The 19685-nt window shown below is 45.0% G+C and overlaps 3 protein-coding genes and 1 long non-coding RNA gene across 4 annotated transcripts in view; 3 read left to right on the forward strand and 1 right to left on the reverse strand.

Annotated features, from left to right (window-relative positions):
- Window positions 1–19685, forward strand: part of LOC309494374 — a 184386-nt gene that overhangs the window by 138197 nt on the left and 26504 nt on the right. The window lies entirely within an intron of this gene.
- The window catches only part of LOC309494367 (uncharacterized protein), a 154875-nt gene that overhangs the window by 3652 nt on the left and 131538 nt on the right, over window positions 1–19685 (reverse strand). The gene's annotated exons all lie outside the window — the stretch shown is intronic.
- Window positions 1859–7868, forward strand: LOC309494365 (uncharacterized protein). Its single transcript, XM_082163685.1, has 7 exons — window positions 1859–2220; window positions 2510–2551; window positions 2653–2715; window positions 2921–2968; window positions 3044–3197; window positions 3290–3400; window positions 7023–7868. The coding sequence occupies exons 3-7, from the start codon at window positions 2683–2685 to the stop codon at window positions 7121–7123; spliced, it is 447 nt and encodes a 148-aa protein (XP_082019811.1). The 5' UTR covers window positions 1859–2220; window positions 2510–2551; window positions 2653–2682; the 3' UTR covers window positions 7124–7868.
- Window positions 3670–19685, forward strand: part of LOC309494326 (uncharacterized protein) — a 60469-nt gene continuing 44453 nt past the window's right edge. The window contains exon 1 of the mRNA XM_082163619.1: window positions 3670–6812. Within this exon, the coding sequence (XP_082019745.1) occupies window positions 3682–6588 (2907 nt within the window). The 5' untranslated portion in view covers window positions 3670–3681 and the 3' untranslated portion in view covers window positions 6589–6812. The remainder of the gene's footprint in view (window positions 6813–19685) is intronic.

A 19685-nucleotide genomic window follows, 5' to 3' on the forward strand; every position in this document is an offset into this window, starting at 1 on the left:
CCAGCTGCAAATGGGTGGGTTAGCAGCAAGTGGGTGGAGCTTTAGCCGCAAGTGGGCTGTACAAGCTTCCAGAGGATTTTGATTGGTTTATTTATATATCACCTGTGTTGTAGTAGCTATCAGTGATGCGCGGGTTGATCCGAAATGAGCGGGTGCCTGCGGTCACCCGCGGTTACCCGCGGTTACGAGTCATCCAAAAATATTTTTAATGATATTCGGGTCGCGGTCGGTCGGGTCGTTTGAAATAAAGATGCCAATTAAACCTTTGTAATTTATATAGTAGTATAGAGAGCATAAGCGGAGTGGAGCGGTGAGAATCTTCGCTCATCGCTCACGGAACTGTCCACCCCTCCGCTCCCCCGCTCAAAGCTACATCAGGCCGCTCCGCTCATTATCGCTCGATCAGCGCTCAACGCAGTTTGATCCGCGCTCCACTCAAATCGCCCCCCGCTCGCTCCAAAAAGGGGAAAAAAAATCTACATGTAGCCTATATCACTGTAGCTTAGACCACAGCCTTACCTCCTAAAGAACTAATGAGCAACAACAACATTTTTCAAATAGAAATGTTTTATTTCAAATGACAAATTAGGCCTATGTAAGAAGGAATATAGCCTACACAAAGTCCTGTAAAATTAAACGAATAAATGGGCCTAATAATATGAATAACAATTATATAAACAAAAATATAGCCTACATAAAAATTTTAAAAGTAAATTTACTATTAGGCCAGAATTTTGATAAGTTAACTTTTGTGCAACGCGCACGATTAAAATTTAAATGGGCTTATATCCATTGTACACACAAACTGCTGTAAAATAAAACGAATAAATGGGCCTAATAATATAAATAAAATTTATATAAACAAAAATATAAAATAAATATACATAAACGTTTTAAAAGTAGGCCTAGGCTAAATTAACTATTAGGACAACATTCTTATAACTGAACTTGTGCGCAGCGCGCAGGATTAAAATTTAAATGGGCTTGTATCAATTGTTTGCATTTTACGCTGTATTTAATTTAGGCTACACTTTAAGTTACCATATTCAATTTGCTAACCTTTTGCTTTCTTCCCTGCGTGTTCACATATCACACTGCATGTTTTCGAGAGATGTGTCTTTTTAGATTCCAAAATTAATCTTTAGGCCTACTGACTGAAACGATGTCGTTTTCTTCTACCACATAATAGTTCGTTTTACACCTGTATGACTTCTTATTTTCCTTTTTGAAGTAGCCTACTTTTTGAACTCCATTATTGAGCCGAGTTTTGACTGAAAATAGAATCCATCTTGCAGTCATCAACAGTAGACTGAGTCAGGCTTGACTGAGCATGCTTCAGAATCTTGGTGTGCGCGGAGCGAAATTGGAGCGGGAAATAGGGCGACGCTCCATCCTTTTAAAAATTCCGCTCTGCGTTCTGTCCAAGATCCGCCCGCTTGCTCCCGCTCCACTCCGCTCACATGCAATTTTCTATGAAATACATAGGCCTACACTTTATTGGCTGAATAACTGGCGCGAAGATGACGCACGAGCTCAGTCTGCAGGGAGAGATGGAGGCGGCAAGAGAAAAGGTGAAGACTGGGGAGTGGAAGCTCCGCAAATACACAAACAGAAAGAGCAAAGTTGCCGAAATAATGAAAGATAATGACCAAAGTGCTGGCTTTGTCATGTGTATTTCTTGCTATGCATTTACTAGCCTACTTTTAAAAAATGCGGGTCAGGAAGCGGGTCGGGTACAATATTTTCTTTCTTTTTTTTTGCGGTCCGAGTTGCGGGCGGGTTAGTTGAAAACGTCGGTCGGGTCCGGGTTGTTTATACATTGACCCGCGCATCACTGGTAGCTATTGGTTTATGCTCCACAGTTGGTGGCGGTAATGTGTAAGTTTTGTTGCGATCCATCAGAAAACAAAGAAGAAAACCGCTTTCATATGTCAGCGTGCCGATGAGATGAAGGGTTAAGCTTGTTGTACAGTTTTTAGTTTTGTAAAAAAAAAGCATTATACGTTCTGAAAAAGGCCATTTCATAATGGCGTTTGTACACTGTTTTTAGTCTTCATGTATTAAAAAAAGAATAAGGGTAAAGTGTATCCAAATAAATTTCTGTCGTTTTTTTAGTAGCACACAAATTACAACATCTGTAACGTGCATGACAAGGATCTTTTCTGCATTCCATTTCTACAATTTGCTATCCAGATTATGGATTCTGAAGACCATAATAAGGTATTGTGGCAGTGTAATTTTTGTACGTTTTAGGACTGCATTGATTTTCAAATTGTAAATGTCTTAAACGTAAATGGATTTGATATTAGAATACAACTCCTAACTTAATTGTACAATGCATGCAATTCTTTTAAAACTTGTTTTCATTGTAGTTATGCTTTTTATGCGTAATCCACAGTGTAATGTAATGTAATTGAAACGTTTGTTTTAATATCATAATTATTTTATAAAATGTATTACTCATAACAATCAGTGAAATAAATGTGAAACGCATGTTATTGTGTTTTAGGTTCACTTATCAGTGAAAGATGTGCACGAGCTGTTGTAGCTGGTATTGTCAGCTTTTTATATTTTGCTGATATTTTTTGGTCAAACAAAAAAAATTAATGGATAATTTTATCACTTTTTTTTATTCTAATCCTCTTTCAAAAGAAGAAGAATGCTCTGCACTCCCTGAAACCTATGGGAAGAAAAAAACTGAAATTGCATATGAAAGTAAGAACTTTGATATGAAACAAAATACATATACTATGCTGGGTTTCAAATTATGTAACTTTGGTCAGCTAATTTTAAATTACTTCATTTTAGCAGACCAAACCCCAGTTGTGCCCTCTGGTTTTAGCAATGCATAATCAATTTTAATGATGATTTAAAATGTGTATCATAGAACAATTTTAATCCACTTATATTTTTCTTTAAGGATGAGCTGTTAAAAGACTATGACCCTCCATCATGCTTCATCTTCAAGGTAGTTGAATAATGTTATATAATGTGCTTTTTAACATTTTTTAACGGCCTGTGCTAACTGTTGCTATCTTTTCAGTTATCAGGAGCGTTGCTGAAGAACATACTTCTTGAAGTTGTTCTTCAAGAAGGAGATGCTGCCTACATGCCCCTGTCATTGGCTTGCTCTAGGTTCTGGGACATAGTTGGGGATGACAATTTCAAGAATCAGGCACACTACTTATGGCTAGAAAGTAAATATTGACATTAAAAAATAAAACGCATAACGAGAACATCATTGATAATGTTAAATGTTATGTTCTTTTTTTGTTTTGTTTTACCTCAGGTGTTGCATGCTGGAAAAATAAGTCGTCTCACTACAAACAGCTCTTCTGGAGGATGTACTCAATCTCCACTTGTTTGGAGTGTGGGTTTGAGTACAAATGCTGCACACCTGGTACTTTTTGTGTAAATTACGTTATTTACACTTAATTGCCCGACCGAAACAGCTGTACTCACTCAAGCGGTGAAAGCATTATCCTATATCTTTGTAATTTGCGCGCTGTCGCGGAAGCGTCAAGCTCTCGTGTTCAGCCTCCTCGTGTGAAGACCGACTCGGGAAAAGACCAGCGACTCTACCTGCGCGACTCCACCGAGCAAGGACACCAGAAAGACACTTACGTATCTCCTCTTCCCTTTCTCTTCCCTCTACTTACCTTATTGTTCACCTTAATCAACATGTGCTTTCAATACATTCCTGTTATCTCTCGGCACCGTCCTTTCATCACGCGCAATAGGCAGCGCAATACTGCCAATCTGCGTCCCATCCCCACATCCTCACATACTCCTCTCTCTCTTTCCGTGGGTCTATGGAATTGTCAGTCAGCAGTCAATAAAGCTGACTTCATTCCAGCCTTTGCATCTCATTCTACTCTTAGTATCTTGGGGCTGACTGAGACCTGGATTCGTCCAGAAGACTCAGCAACCCCTGCTGCTCTCTCTAGCAATTTCTCCTTCTCCCACTCCCCTCGCCAGTCTGGGAGAGGTGGGGGTACAGGGCTTCTCGTTTCTAACAATTGCAAATACTCCACGCTCTCTTCTCTATGCAACAACAACTCATTTGAATATCATGCTATTACACTTACAACCCCCATTAAAATCCATATTGTAGTCATTTATCGCCCCCCAGGTCAGCTGGGTAACTTTGTAGATGAGCTGGATGTGCTGCTGTCCACTTTCCCTGAGGACGGCACCCCACTTCTAGTCTTCGGTGACTTCAACATTCATCTCGAAAAGCCACATGCAACAGACTTCACCTCTCTCCTAGCCTCTTTCGATCTCAAACGACTCATCACCACAGCTACTCACAAATCCGGCAACCAACTGGACCTGGTTTACACACGCAACTGCACCACAGAAAACATCCTGGTGACACCTCTCCACGTTTCAGATCATTTCCTCATTACTTTCAGTCTACAACTCTCTACCCCTGCACCCCCACCCCCACCACCTGTCACTTTCAGACGAAACCTGCGCTCACTTTCCCCCTCCCATCTCTCCTCTGCCGTGTCATCCTCTCTTCCCCCACCCTCACAATTCTCATCTCTGGATGTGAATACCGCAACGGACACCTTATGCTCCACTCTAATCTCTTCTCTAGACATTATCTGCCCTCTCTCCTCCAGGCCAGCACGCACTACTCCCTCTAACCCCTGGTTATCTGAGGTTCTTCGGGAACACCGGACCAAACTCAGGGCAGCGGAGAGGAAATGGCACAAATCAAAAGACGCATCTGACCTGAGTATGTATCAATCTCTCCTCTCCTCCTTTTCTGTTGATGTTCATGCTGCAAAATCTTCATACTTCCACAACAAGATCAACAGCTCCTCCAACACACGATTACTCTTCAAGACATTCAACTCTCTCCTCTGTCCACCTCCACCACCTCCCGCCTCCTCCTTAACTGCTGACGATTTTGCGACCTTCTTCACCAACAAAACAACAGCTATCAGCAGTCAGTTCTCAGCTCCACACACACAGGAACCCAGACCGACCCCTTCCACAGCCAATACCCCTCTGTCCTCCTTTTCTTCGCTAACCGAGGAAGAAGTATCTACACTTCTCCTCTCCAGTCACCCTACCACCTGCACGCTTGACCCCATCCCCTCACACCTTCTACAAGCCATCTCTCCCACACTTCTACCATCACTCACACACATCATCAACTCATCCCTCCACACTGGCACCTTCCCTACAGCATTCAAGCAGGCTCGGGTTACTCCACTGCTCAAAAAACCAACGCTAAACACATCATTGGTAGAGAATTACAGACCTATCTCTCTCCTACCATTCATTGCGAAGACACTTGAAAGAGCTGTCTTCAACCAACTAACATCCTTCTTGTCTCTAAACAACCAGCTGGATGTCAACCAATCTGGCTTCAAGAAAGGACATTCAACTGAGACTGCATTACTGTCAGTCACAGAAGCCCTACGGATCGCAAAAGCTGCTTCCAAATCTTCAGTCCTCATTCTCCTGGATCTGTCTGCTGCCTTCGACACGGTGAATCATCAGATCCTTCTGTCCACCCTCTCATCACTGGGCATCACAGGAACTTCACTCCACTGGTTTGAGTCCTATCTCACAGGTAGGTCCTTCAAGGTCGCATGGAGAGGCGAGGTATCCAGAGCACATCAGCTGACCACAGGGGTTCCCCAGGGTTCAGTTCTTGGTCCCCTCCTCTTCTCCATCTACACCACATCACTGGGACACATCATACAGGCACACGGTTTTTCCTACCACTGCTATGCTGATGACACACAGCTCTTCCTCTCCTTTCAACCAGATGATCCCACAGTAGCTGCACGGGTCTCAAGCTGTCTGGCGGACATCTCCACATGGATGAAGGAACACCACCTGCAGCTCAACCTGGCAAAGACTGAGCTTCTCGTCCTCCCTGCCAATCCGTCTCTACAGCACGACTTCACCATCCAGCTAGAGTCATCATTAATCACCCCATCAAGATCGGTCAGAAATCTTGGAGTAACGTTTGATGACCAGCTGACCTTCACAGATCACATTTCAAAGACAGCTCGATCATGCAGGTTTGCACTGCACAACATCAGGAAGATCAGGCCTTTCCTAACTGAGCATGCAACACAACTTATCGTCCAGGCCCTGGTCATCTCTAGGCTTGACTACTGCAATGCCCTTCTGGCTGGACTCCCAGCATGTGCGACCAAACCCCTACAGATGATCCAGAATGCTGCAGCTCGTCTTGTCTTCAACGAGCCCAAGAGGGCCCACGTCACTCCTCTGTTCATCTCTCTGCACTGGCTACCTCTAGCTGCTCGCATCAAGTTCAAGGCACTGACGCTTGCTTACAGAACTATCACAGGCTCAGCTCCCTCCTACTTTCACTCACTCCTACGAGTCTACATCCCTACCAGACACCTACGATCGGTCAACGAGCGACGTCTCGTGGTTCCATCACAGAAAGCCACAAAATCACTTTCCAGAACATTCTCATTTACAGTTCCATGCTGGTGGAACGCTCTCCCCACCCTCATCCGGAATGCAGAATCCCTGACAACATTCAAAAAACAGCTGAAAACCAATCTCTTCCGTGAGCACTTAACCTTATAAAAAAAAAAAAAATAAATAAATAAAAAAAAAATCCTTTCCCTTTGAAACATCACTTATCAGGCTTATGCTACTCTGAATAATACCAGAACTTCGTATTTTGAGCACTTCCTGCGTTGTTGTTGCTTTTGCCTCTTTATGATGACTCGCTGAACTTAGTCCTAATTTGTAAGTCGCTTTGGATAAGGGCGTCTGCTAAATGACTAAATGTAAATGTAAATGTAAATGTAAATTGGTGATGAATAAACTAGTTGTTAGTCTAAAGGAAAACTAAAAATCTAATTTACTCATGTCATCCCTTGGAGTTTAAAAGTTCTGGACACCATTCACTTGCATGGCATGGACCTACAGAGCTGAGAAATTATTCTTAATGTTTGTAAATGTTCAATGTCAACTATAAACCCTAGTTCTTATTGTGCTTCTTGTGTATCCACCAGGTTATGCTGGGAAGGGAAAGCGAGGCGAGCTCCAGGGCATTTATTCAGAAACCTTCCACCCTGGATTTTGCAGTTTTCACTGCAATGCAGATCAGTTCTAATGAGCAGATATAGTGTCCTTACAAATAACTAAAAAAGACTCAAAATAATCAAATAAAATAAACACTTTTGCAATCAATTCTGAGTGACTTGTACATGATTTTATTCATTGAAAAAAAAAATTTATCCACCCTGAGATTTAAATGTAATATATGTGTAACACGTTCAGAAGAACATTGGTCTGCTATTTAAAAAAAAATTATGCAGTAAAGATGGATGGTAACTTTTTTTTTTTTACATTAGCCAAATGTTTTTCATGTATTTACACATTCACTTCACTGAGTCCAATTGCATCACATTTTAATATGTTCATTTACTTGATACTGTAGAATTGTAGAATATGTAGCTAATATTCAGAAATATGCTTGAATAAGGCCTACAGCCTGATGAATTTAAAACACCATCACTTTAAGTCTGGTAAAAGGTGTAAAGACGTGACTTCATCATTGACAGTGAGTGGTATTGGACACACACAATAATAACAAAGCTGTAAGAAATCAGACCATGATGAGGAATGTAATATTTGATCGTTTATTTTCATTACTGTCTCTACTTCCTCCTGCCATACTCATTCACCGCCGTCCTCGGCAATGACAGCTTGGGGATTTCCGCATAAGCTCCTCCCACTTGCGGCGTAAACTCCTCCTACTTGCACATTTGTGAAATCCCTCCTACTTGCGGCATAAGCTCCTCCCACTTGCGGCGTAAGCTCCTCCCACCTGCAGGTCTCCGGGCTGCAGCGATACATAGGCCCTGTCCCAAATGGCACACTCCGGACTTGTGGACTTCCTCAGAGTCCACACTTTGGTGACGTCATGTAGTGCAGACCTATTCGGTTGTTAAGTCGTGACGTAACCAATACTCTTTCCGGGTCCAAAGTCCAGGTCCTCTCTACCTACCTACCGCTTTCGCTGGTGTTTTGGTTATTATTGAGTGTTTTTACAATGCCGCAGTGCTGTGTCTCGTGTCCCGAGCTAACTCACTTCAACCTCGTAAATCTTCTTTTTCATTGAGGACTCTACCCTTAATTATGCCACCTGAGTGATGAGCTACACTAACCACTCTGTTGGTGTTAAAGGAATTTAAACCCTTTTTGACCGCCAAGGGTGCCTCACTAAGAAGGACGTGATCGTAAATAAATTTACAGGTTCCACCGTTGTTATTTCTGGACCGCTTGGGACCCAAAACGTCACGCGTGACGTCAGACTTAACAATCGGATAGGGCCCTTGGCGCGAGTCCACGAGGGCGCATTGAGAGGTATTTTTGGGACAGACTTGCTCGGCATACCGGAAATAACGGTCTGGTTGTTGTTGGACAGGAGAAATCACATTTTTGCGCTCCGACGTCTTATCTGCATGTCCACTACACAGCCTAATTTTACAGTTCTATATTTTGATATTGTGCATATCACCTGGGCATTAGACAATAGATAAATCATGCTTATTTAAATGATGTATACAGTTGTACATAATAATACATAATGTTCCATTTGAACTAAGACTACCATTTTAAAACATAATTTAAACATATTTTTTTCAATTTACAGGTTTCAATATTCATACTATATGTTTACATATGACTCAGTAAAGCCCTGCCATTCGGTTTAATGAATCATAATGCAATCGTATTATTAAACACGCTATTATTATGTTTGAGACATCAAACACTGGTCGATGACCATAATGTTTGTATAAACTGTAGGTAACAACTGATAAAATGTACATTTAGGTCATAAAAACAGTAATATTTTCTTCTCAGCCATGTCAACAATTATCCTTGAGTGAAATCTCCTCCCATCTGTTGTCTGATTGGCCTTTCGCAAGGATTCCTGGGTAGTTAAAGTGCGTGGAGCCTGCATCTATGCGGGCTTCGTGGAAGACCGCTTCAAGGGTACAAAGGGGGCGCTGCTGAGCACACTTCAGAGCGGTAAAATGCTGAATGGGACGGCCTACGGACTCGTAGACTCAGCGAGCACGCGCAATTCAAGTCCACGAGACCGAAAGTCCGCATGAAGTGCGCCATTTGGGACAGGGCCATACATGGAATCTGCTGCATTGCGCGACATCAGAGGTAGGAAAAACTATATTTACATTATTTCGCCATTAGATGGCGGCAAAGACTGTCTTTATGAGACAGTCTGTCAGACGCAGCGTGTCAGGGCATGGGAAAACGTACTCGGTTACTAACGTAACCTCGGTTCTCTCTAGAAGAGGGAACGAGTACTGCGTAAGATATCTTACGCTAGGGGAAAATCCTTTTCCGCGAGATATTGAAGCCAAAAATTATCCTTAATTTTGTAATAATGCAAAACGCGTTGCAGCAGCAATGCAGACATAGGCGAGACAGCTCGCGCGCCTATTGGCTGCTCTGCGGCAACTGCAGCAGCCTATCGAGCGAGGCCTGGCGTGACGTCAGACCCAATCAGGGCACTTCGCGCCCGCTGCGTCACGTCCCGCCGAAATGGGCGTGGTCTAGGCCTATAAATATCGCTCGCAGGCAGCTATTATCTGGTTTTTCATCATCGAAGCAACCAGAGCGTGTGCATGCACGGCAAGATACGCAGTACTCGTTCCCTCTTCTAGAGAGAACCGAGGTTACGTTAGTAACCGAGTACGTTCTCTTACGAGAGGTCTCTCGTACTGCGTAAGATATCTTACGCTAGGGGACCCAGTGTAAAACGCCGTGCATGCTGAGATCTGACACCAAAGACCCAAGGGCGAAAGCCCGGGGTACATATAGTGCACAATCACTCAGTGAACTCACAGAGAGTCCGGGAAGAAGGAGGGGTGCAGCCTCACTTTTCCACATAAAGTAGCGTCGAAGGGACGCAAATTTCATCATACAGACAGGGCGGGGTACGGCCTGAACTGATGGGAAAAAATGTGGGTCTTACACAGTTTGCCCAGCTTTAAACTGTCGAAAATTGAGCTGTGCTCAGTAAACGCAGCATTCTGAGCTGAACGCATCAGGTCAGATAATACTGGTAGTTTAGACCGACAGCAGCCTGGCCTGCAGGGCGGGAACCTCTAGGTTATAAAACCTTATAAATGTAGACGGGGAGGCCCAGCCTGCCGCCATACAAATATCTTGCAAGGCAATCCCACTTGACCAAGCCCACGAAGAGGCCATGCCTCTTGTGGAATGCGCTCTGACACCCAAAGGGCACTGCATGCCCTTGGAGGCGTATGCCAGCGCTATAGCATCAACTATCCATCTGGATAGGCTCTGTTTCGACGCGGCTAGTCCCTTAGAACGTCCGCTAAACGAAACAAAGAGCTGTTCCGTCTGTCTGAAAACAGACGAGCGAGACACATAAGCTCGTAATGCCCTGACTGGGCAAAGGAGGCTCGCGTCTCTTTCCTCATCAGGGACCGGTAGGGCTGACAGAGAGATAATCTGCGCCCTAAACGGTGTGTTGAGGGATTTTGGAACATAACCGTGCTTAGGTTTGAGTATAACTTTTGAGTCATTGGGCCCAAACTCCATGCACGCCGCGCTCACAGAGAGCGCGTGCAGATCCCCTATGCGCTTCACCGAAGCGAGAGCCAGCAAAAACACCGTTTTGAAAGACAGGTGTTTCAAATCGATTGACTGTAAAGGCTCAAATGGCGCACCTTTCATGGCTTCCAGAACCGTAGAAAGGTCCCATACGGGGACTGAGGGAGGTCTGGGAGGATTCAGTCTCTTAGCTCTTTTAAGGAAGCGGATGACTAAATCGTTCCTTCCTATTGACTGACCAAGCGTTGTTTCTGAGAACGCTGCTATAGCCGCCACATAAACTTTGAGCGTGGAGGGGGCCCTGCCCCCATCCAACAGCTCTTGTAGGAAGGAAAGCACCTCCGTCACATCACAATTTGTGGGTGACACACCACGGGCTGTGCACCAGCCCGAAAACACTGACCATTTCGAAGAATAGAGTCGTCTTGTAGACGGAGCTCTAGCCTGCGTGATCGTGTTTAATACTCCTTTAGGGAGTCCAACATGTACCCGTTGATGGCCCAGACATGAAGGGACCATAGTTCCGGGTGAGGATGCCAGATCGAGCCGCGGGCCTGTGAGAGGAGATCTCTCCTCACTGGTACTGGCCACGGGGCAGTACTTGCTAACTGCATCACGGCTGGGAACCAAGGTTGGTTTTTCCAGAACGGTGCTACCAGCAGTACTGAGCATCCTTCTTCCCTGATCCGTTCTATCACCTGAGGCAGGAGAGAGACGGGGGGAAAAGCATAGAGCGGGCGGCGGGGCCACACATGGGCCAGCGCGCTCCTGCTCTTGGAGAAAAATTCTTGACAATGAGCGTTTTCTTGAGACGCAAACAGGTCCACTTCCGCTCTGCCGAATTTCTTCCACAGCAGTTGGACTGTCTGTGGGTGTAGAGACCATTCGCCTGCCGGAACATTGTTCCTGGACAGTCTGTCCGGTCCTAAATTCAAGATCCCTGGCACGTGCGCTGCTCTGAGCGAGCGCAGGTTGCACTGAGCCCATACCAGGAGGCGTTCTGCCAGCCTGTACAGTTTCTCGGATCTGATGCCGCCCTGGCGATTTATGTAGGACACCACAGACATGTTGTCCGAACGGACCAAGACGTGGTGACCATTTATTTGGGGACAAAAACGCGTCAGCGCGTTGTCTACTGCCAGCATTTCGAGGCAGTTTATGTGCAGGAGCTTCTCCCGTTCTGACCACTGGCCGAAGAACGGTCTGCCCTCGAGCAGCGCTCCCCATCTCGAGGTGGACGCGTCCGTGGACACCACTTTCACCCTCGAGGAAGTCCCCAGGCTTACACCTGATTGGTACCAGTCGTTCGCTTTCCAGGGTTTCAGAGCTGTAACGCATTTCTGATTGACCCTGAGGCGAAGCAAACCGGGTGCCCACGCTTCGCGTGGGACTCGCGCTTTCAGCCAAAACTGCAGCGGGCGCATGCGGAGCAGACCCAGCTGGAGCACTGACGATGCTGAGGCCATGAGACCTAGCATCTTCTGAAATTTCTTGAGCGGGACAGACGCGCCGCAGCGAAAAGAGTTCGCTGTGCGTCGAATGTCTACCGCGCGCTGTTGTGATAGTCGCGCTATCATGGATAGTGAGTTCAGTTCTGTGCCCAGGAAAGATATTTTCTGACTGGGTGACAGGGAGCTCTTTGCCCAATTGACACTCAGACCCAAATCCTCGAGGTGATCGAGTAAAATGGTCGTGTGTTCTATGAGCACTGCGCGAGATTGCGCTAGAATCAGCCAATCGTTCAAATAGTTCAGCACTCGCATGCCTCTCATTCTGAGGGGTGCGAGCGCCGCATCCATGCACTTCGTAAATGTACGGGGTGCTAGGGACAAACCGAACGGCAGGACTGTGTACTGATATGCCTGGCCCTCGAAGGCGAATCTCAAATATCGCCTGTGACGTGACGCTATCTGTATTTGAAAATACGCGTCTTTCAGATCTATTGACACAAACCAATCTCCTTGGCGAATCTGCACAAGGATTTGCCTGGTCGTGAGCATCCTGAACTGTCGCTTCACAAGCACTTTGTTCAGTTGCCTTAGATCTAGTATGGGTCTGAGACCCCCGTCTTTTTTCGGTACCAGGAAGTATCTGCTGTATAGCCCTCCCTCGCTCTGATCTTGAGAGAGAGGTCCTATGGCCCCTTTGCTCAATAGTTTCGTCACTTCGGCTCGAAGTAGATGTGCTACTTCTGTTTTTACCGTGGTCTCGACGCGCGCCACATAGCGGCGAGGGCGTCGGCGAAACTGCAGCGAATAGCCTCTTTCTATAATGTTCAGCACCCACTTCGAAAACCCCGGGTAGCTTTGCCCATGCGTCTGCGTGGATAGCTAGGGGTCGAATACGAAGCGCGCTCCGCTCGCTCAGCGATGGGGAAGCTTCGGTGTGCTGTAACACAAGCGTGTCGCTCGTGACATTTGAGGCATGGGGCGCGCTGATGACAGCGGGCAGATTGCCCGCGCTCGACTCCTCTGCGGTGGTTAACCGCGAGGGGGAGGGCTGGGCGGTTCCCGTGGGAACTGTCATGTCTATGTGTGGATGTGGGCGCGGGACAGCGGGCACATTTATCACACCGAAAGCATCGTTCGCTTGCGTGAAAGCGAGTGCACGTTGGTTTCGTTTTTACAGAAACCGTGAGACATGCATAACGTGGTGTTAGTGGCAACATTCACCATGTTTGAAGCGCAATCGGTCTGAGCCGATTCATGTGCGCGAGCCCTGTGTGACGGGCTGTGCTTGTGTGTAGAGATGGGCACTGGGCAGTGGGCATTCTTCTTACACATAAAGCACCATCGGCCGTGGCCGGGACACCAGAAAAATACACACTTATGGGATTTATCTGGGTAGCCGTAAAAACGGCGTTTGTGTGCAGGCAAGCGGGTGACAGAACCGACTTGTTTACTGCAGGATACACTGGAACAGTCACATTTACTGGAACTGAACGAGCGAGAAGTTGCCATAGAAACAGAGAGCGTCAACATGCTGGCGTTTATTGCAGGCCTGCGTGCATTACAACAGGCTTGTTCACTGCAATATTGACATTTCCAGTCGCCTGAATTCCAGAGGGGAATGGGAAATGTATAGGAAAAAGGAGGTTGGTCCGTCCGCAGCGGGACCAGAAAAACTCCCTTTTTTCCTTACGCCAGTGACGCACGGAACACCATAGAAACGGTGTTTGGGTGCAGGCGAGCGGGTTGTACAACGCGCTCGTTGGCTGCAAAATACACATCTGCAGTCGCCTTTTCAGGGAACTGACAGAGCGAGCATTGACGGCATAATTTTATCTGCCGGTAGACCCGGGGATCGAACGCGGGTCTCTCGCGTGCAAAAACCTGAGAGTCTGCCACTGGGCCACAGGGGGAGACACATTGTAACTCAGTTAGCGCGAGTATTATAAGAGAGCGTCAACGTGCTGGCGTTTGTTTGCAGGCATGCGTGTATTACAACAGGCTTGCTCACTGCAATACTGACATTTCCAGTCGCCCGAACTTCAGAGGGGAATGAGAAATGTACGAGAAAGAGGAGGTCGGTCCGTCTGCGGGGGGACCAGAAAACGCTCTTTTCTCCTTTCGCCAGTGACGCACGGAAACCATAGAAACGGTGTTTGGGTGCAGGCGAGCGGGTTGTGCAACGCGCTCGTTGGCTGCAAAATGCACGTCTGCAGTCGCTTTTCAGGGAACTGACAGAGCGAAGCATTGGCGGCATAATTTTAACTGCCGCTAGACCGGGATTCGAACTCCGGTCTCTCGTGAGAAAAACCAATGATTCCGCCACTGAGCCACAGGGGGGAACGCAAAGGTTTTCGGATGCACGAGCATATAAGAGCGTCACATGCTTTCTTCGGCGTATGCTTGCAGGCGCGCTTGTATTAAAACAGGCTCGCCTGCTGCAATATTGATATTTCCAGTCGCATGATCAGGGAACTGGGAATATGTATGAGAAATTGAAGGTCAGTCCATCCTCGGAGGGACTAAAAAACACATATTTCTCCTTTCGCCGGTGAGTGACGCATGAATGGGGCGCAGAAGGAAGGGTAGCTTTCTTATAACGTAAAGAAAAACTAACCCCGACCGTCCGCTTCCAGCCTCCCTTGTGAGCGGCGCAGTTTGCGCGGCTTGAACAGAGGGAGAGAGAAAGCTAGCCCCGTGACCGCCCGCTCCTGACATCCTCTGTGAGCGGCGCGGTGTGCGCGGCTCGAACAGAGGGAGAACAGGTATCGTCCCCCAAGCAGGCAAGGCAAGCGGGCGAACCGGCAAGCTTTGCGGGTTGGGGGGGGGGGGGGGGGGCGGAGGAGCAGTCTCGGAGAAGGATGCCAGGTGAGTCCTCAGAGTCACCATAGGCAGTACCTAACTCGCAGTGAGGGCAGTCGCCGTCAGCGAGTGCGAGAGCTGCGTGATCAGGAAAAGGGGCGTCTTGAAAAAGACGCCCAGCTCTTTTAGTGCAATGGGAGTGTGTGTCGCGGCGGCGAGCACACACACATACATAAACACAGTAGCAGAGAAAGGATATAATGCCGGAAAGCGCAGCAGGAAGGCAAGGAAGGCGGCGCGGCCAGCGACTTCAGTGACTCGTCCCGCTGAAGGTGCTCTCTGTCAGACGGCGCGGCTTCTAATCCAGCTCCAGCGATGCGTGTGCTTCGCTTGAAGGATGAAAAATCAGATAATAGCTGCCTGCGAGCGATATTTATAGGCCTAGACCACGCCCATTTCGGCGGGACGTGACGCAGCGGGCGCGAAGTGCCCTGATTGGGTCTGACGTCACGCCAGGCCTCGCTCGATAGGCTGCTGCAGTTGCCGCAGAGCAGCCAATAGGCGCGCGAGCTGTCTCGCCTATGTCTGCATTGCTGCTGCAACGCGTTTTGCATTATTACAAAATTAAGGATAATTTTTGGCTTCAATATCTCGCGGAAAAGGATTTTCCCCTAGCGTAAGATATCTTACGCAGTACGAGAGACCTCTCGTAAGAGAACCCCTTAACTGTTAAAAGTTCAAGATATCGCAGACATTCAAACAGATTTTTATTAGGAATATATGACTGAGCTGAAGGAAAATGCTATATCAACTGTAAATGCAGGTACTCTCGCTTACTCAATCTCTCACAATACTCTATAAGCTTCAATGAACAATATCAGTGAGAATATTATGTTTACGTTGCTAAGATGGTTGCTAGGGGTGTTGTGCAGTGGAACATTGAACCATTGAAGCGATCATTGCCGTGTTTTATCGTGAAAAAACCCCACTAAAGTTAATCAGAACCAAGGACTGGAACTACCCGTTTTATATAGATAAATATACTGCAGATAATGGCTTTATTGGTCAATTATGTTGTTTAGCATTTATAATTGCAGGATGTTTTTTCCTTACATTTTCGTCTTGATAATTTCTCTTGTTTTAATATTTTTTTTTTAATTTGCTTTGGTAACTTACTATTTTCACAATTTTCTAAACTCGTAGCTCAAAAATCCAAACTGATAACACTAGTAACCGAGCTAACATTAGTCATTCTTTCAGAACCTGATCCCATGCTTTCATTACAGTTATGCACATTTTCAGTCGACATTAACATTGTTTCAAAACACAAAATGATCTTATTTTGTGTTCAGCAGGACAGAGAACCCAAACCCTACAGGACTGGAACAACTTGAGGGTGAGTAAATAATGACAGGATTTTCATGTTTTGGTGAACTAGCCTATCCCTTTAACAGCCGTTAATTTTAATAGCAAACAGTGCAATATTCATGTTTCAAATCACCCTCTTTGCTGAAATAAGTAACACAGGCTACAGGTGCCACTTTAGAAAATACATTTACATTACCTAAATTACGTAACAAAATCCATAATATTTATCTATCATGTGTGTTATCAAAAGATGTGATGAAGTTATGAAACTGCCATGAAGTTTTGTGCTAGGACAGTTTTGCTGCCAATCAGGGCCGGCCCGAGGCATAAGCGAACTAAGCGGCTGCTTGGGGCCCCCTCGCCACCAGGGGGCCCCCAATCGAGTTTTTTTTTTTTACATATTAATTAACTTAAACAAGTGACATAAATGCATGAAAGGATTAATATTTCAAGACAAGAAAATTCTGATTTCATGATCAATATACCTGCCTACAACTGCTGCTGTGTCTGCCAGTGTTTGAGTCATGCGCATAAACCTCGCGTGCAATTTGTGCGCAAAGTCACGGTAATGTTAAGCCATGTCACAAAAATTTGATTTGATCAATGATTTATCCTTTAAATGTAATGATATTCAGAACAGAACAAGAATAAAAAAATAACTATAAACAAGCCAAAACGAAATAATTTAAAGCGAAAGTGAAAGTAAGCGGCGTTGGGCTCACGTATCTCTCTCATTAGAATCAAAATGTTTCAACATTCGCGATGGATTTGGATGGTAAACTATTCTTTATCATAGGCTTTGTACTTCACTCACGTTCCAATATCGACGGAAAAAATCATCCTCTTCACACGCGCAAAAATGTGCTTGGAAACATCACAATGGAAGATTACAAAGCTGGAATATGTTGTGTGTGTGTGTGTGTGTGTGTGTGTTGTGTGTGTGTGTGTGTGTGTGTGTGTGTGTGTGTGTGTGTGTGTGTGTGTGTGAGTCGCGGGCGCGATCGAACAGTGGAAACATAAAAACATACTCCGTCATCTTCATACAAGACATCATTCAAACTGCAAAGTGTTGCAAACGTTGGAGGATATTTTGCAAATAATTTTTTTTATATGTTTTGTGACACTTTGTTTTCAGAAGTTTCCAAGAGTTAGTAAAAGAGTAAAGAAAAAGTAAAAACTTTTTTAAGTATCTATTTTTTATTTATTTTGTATTAATACATAACCTCATTGTATTCATTTATAATGCAACATTATAGCGTGACATTGTGTCAATAATCGTCAAGCACAGGTGACTCTGCAAATCAAATTCTGCTTAGGGCCCCCAAAAGGCTCGGGCCGGCACTGCTGCCAATACAGTAAGGGTGTATTCACACCTACCTTGTTTGGTTCGATTGAATCGAACTCTAGTTCGTTTCCACCCTTGGTGCGGATCTTTTGGAGGAGGTGTGAATACAGCAATCGAACTCGGGTGCGGACCAAACAATCGAACCGAGACCCAGCTGAAGAGGTGGTCTCGGTATGGTTCCAAACGAACTCTGGTACGGTTCGTTTACGATGTGAACATGAACCGACCCAATTGCAAGAAAGCACTGCGCCTTTACGTTCATTTAATTATTTGACTGCTCTTATGCTCTTATGAGGATACTTAACACAACAGACATTTTGGCATAATGGTTTATGTTATGAGTGCGAAAGAGAATTCCATTCCGGCGCGCTGTCTGGCCCACACGATGCTGTTGCGCGTCTTTCTGCGCGTCGTGTGTGCATCATTGGAATGGAATGAATGAATGAATGAGTGTGTGCATCAGGACATTCACATACAGAGCGTTCTCTTTAGTCTAATCGCGCATAAATGCTTGACGGAACCGTCTTGCAGCTTGTCGTCTTCTCAATCCGAATTACAACATCGTATAGAATGATGACATTATATCATATGATACTCCTTAGTTTCTTCATATTGCGTTTGTAGAGCATAACACAAAATCAGTAAAAGAACAAATATTGCAGTACGAAATATCTCCATGCCATGCTGAGCCTTTTTTTTTGCACTTCCTGATTTCCCTACTTGAGAATCCTTGTCCAATGAATGGACGACCTTAGCACACGTGTGGTTTTGTTTACAAATTTTGGTTCACTTGCAAAAAGAGCAGTGTGAAAGCGAACCGTACCAAAGCAAAAAAAAATTAACATTTTATTTGGTCCGGACAAAAGCAAGTGAACTATCGGACTTTCCTGGTGTGAATACACCCTAAATGTTCTCACTGTGCCATATAACTGAATCTGTATTGTAGTTGACCTTTATAAGGGTGAGTTACAGTAATGGGTACTATACGGTTATCCGGACCACACAAGTTCAAGTTCAAGTTCAAGTTACTTTATTTATACCCGAAGGTAGATTTTGTTTGCAGTAGAGTCACACACCATCACATTACCATACATCATAAAAAAAAAGTTCTTATCGGTCAAGAATAAAATAATACATAAAAATACGTAAAAAAAAAAAAAACAGAATGAACACTTGTGCAAAATATAGCTATAACTTATTCCTCAATGTAATGGCTGCAGGAACAAAACTATTCTTGTGTCTTTTTGTTTTACACCTGGGGATCATAAACCTACGCCCGGAGGGTAAAAGCTGGAACTCTGTGTGCAGTGAATGAGAACTGTCGTTTAAAATTGAGCTAGTTATGCGCTGTACCTGTTTTGTGTATAAGGTCTCCACGTTAGGCTGTTGCTCACCAATCAGCCTGCTAGACCACTTTACTATTTGGTTGAGTGAGTTTTTATTTTTCAAAGTGAGATTCCCAAACCAGGCTGCTAATGCAAATGATAAAACTGACTCAATAAAAGCGTGATAAAATAGGGTCATGATGGATTTATCAACCTGGAACTTACTCAATTTCCTCAAACAAAACAGGCGCTGATGCCCTTTTTTACATACCACTTCACAGTTAGTTCCGAATGTGAGTTTGGAGTCTATTATCATTCCCAGGTATTTATATGAATCGACACATTCAACAGTTTGACCATTGATTGATGTAATTTCTTTTTTTTTTTTTTTTTTTTTTTAAATCAATGAGCATGTCATTTGTTTTAACTACATTTAGTTGAAGGTGAGACACCTCACACCATTCAACAAAGTCATCGATGACTGGACCATGGCCTGTTTCACTGTCTTGGAGCAGGCTGACAATTACTGAGTCATCTGCGTATTTAATTATAGTCCTGTTTTCCCACCTGCTATGGCACATATTTGTGTACAGGATAAAAAGCAAAGGCGAGAGTACACATCCTTGTGGAGAGCCTGTTGATGAACAGACTTTTTCAGAAAGATTGCCATTCACTCTCACTCTTTGCGTCCTGTTTGTTAAAAAGTTAAGGATCCAGCCTACCAGGTTATTGCTCAAATCAAACTGTTCTTGCAGCCTTGTGGTTAAAATATGAGGT

This window comes from Leuciscus leuciscus (assembly GCF_965113295.1).
Source record: "Leuciscus leuciscus genome assembly, chromosome: 3".
Lineage (NCBI taxonomy): Eukaryota > Metazoa > Chordata > Actinopteri > Cypriniformes > Leuciscidae > Leuciscus > Leuciscus leuciscus.

What these genes read in the sequence shown, in the direction of transcription:
- LOC309494365 (XM_082163685.1), top strand. Translation starts at nt 2,683, where the DNA reads ATGGGAAGAAAAAAACTGAAATTGCATATGAAA. An exon ending in AACTGAAATTGCATATGAAA is followed by an intron (nt 2,716 to 2,920) that starts GTAAGAACTTTG and finishes TTTTTCTTTAAG; the next exon opens with GATGAGCTGTTAAAAGACTA. An exon ending in ACACTACTTATGGCTAGAAA is followed by an intron (nt 3,198 to 3,289) that starts GTAAATATTGAC and finishes GTTTTACCTCAG; the next exon opens with GTGTTGCATGCTGGAAAAAT.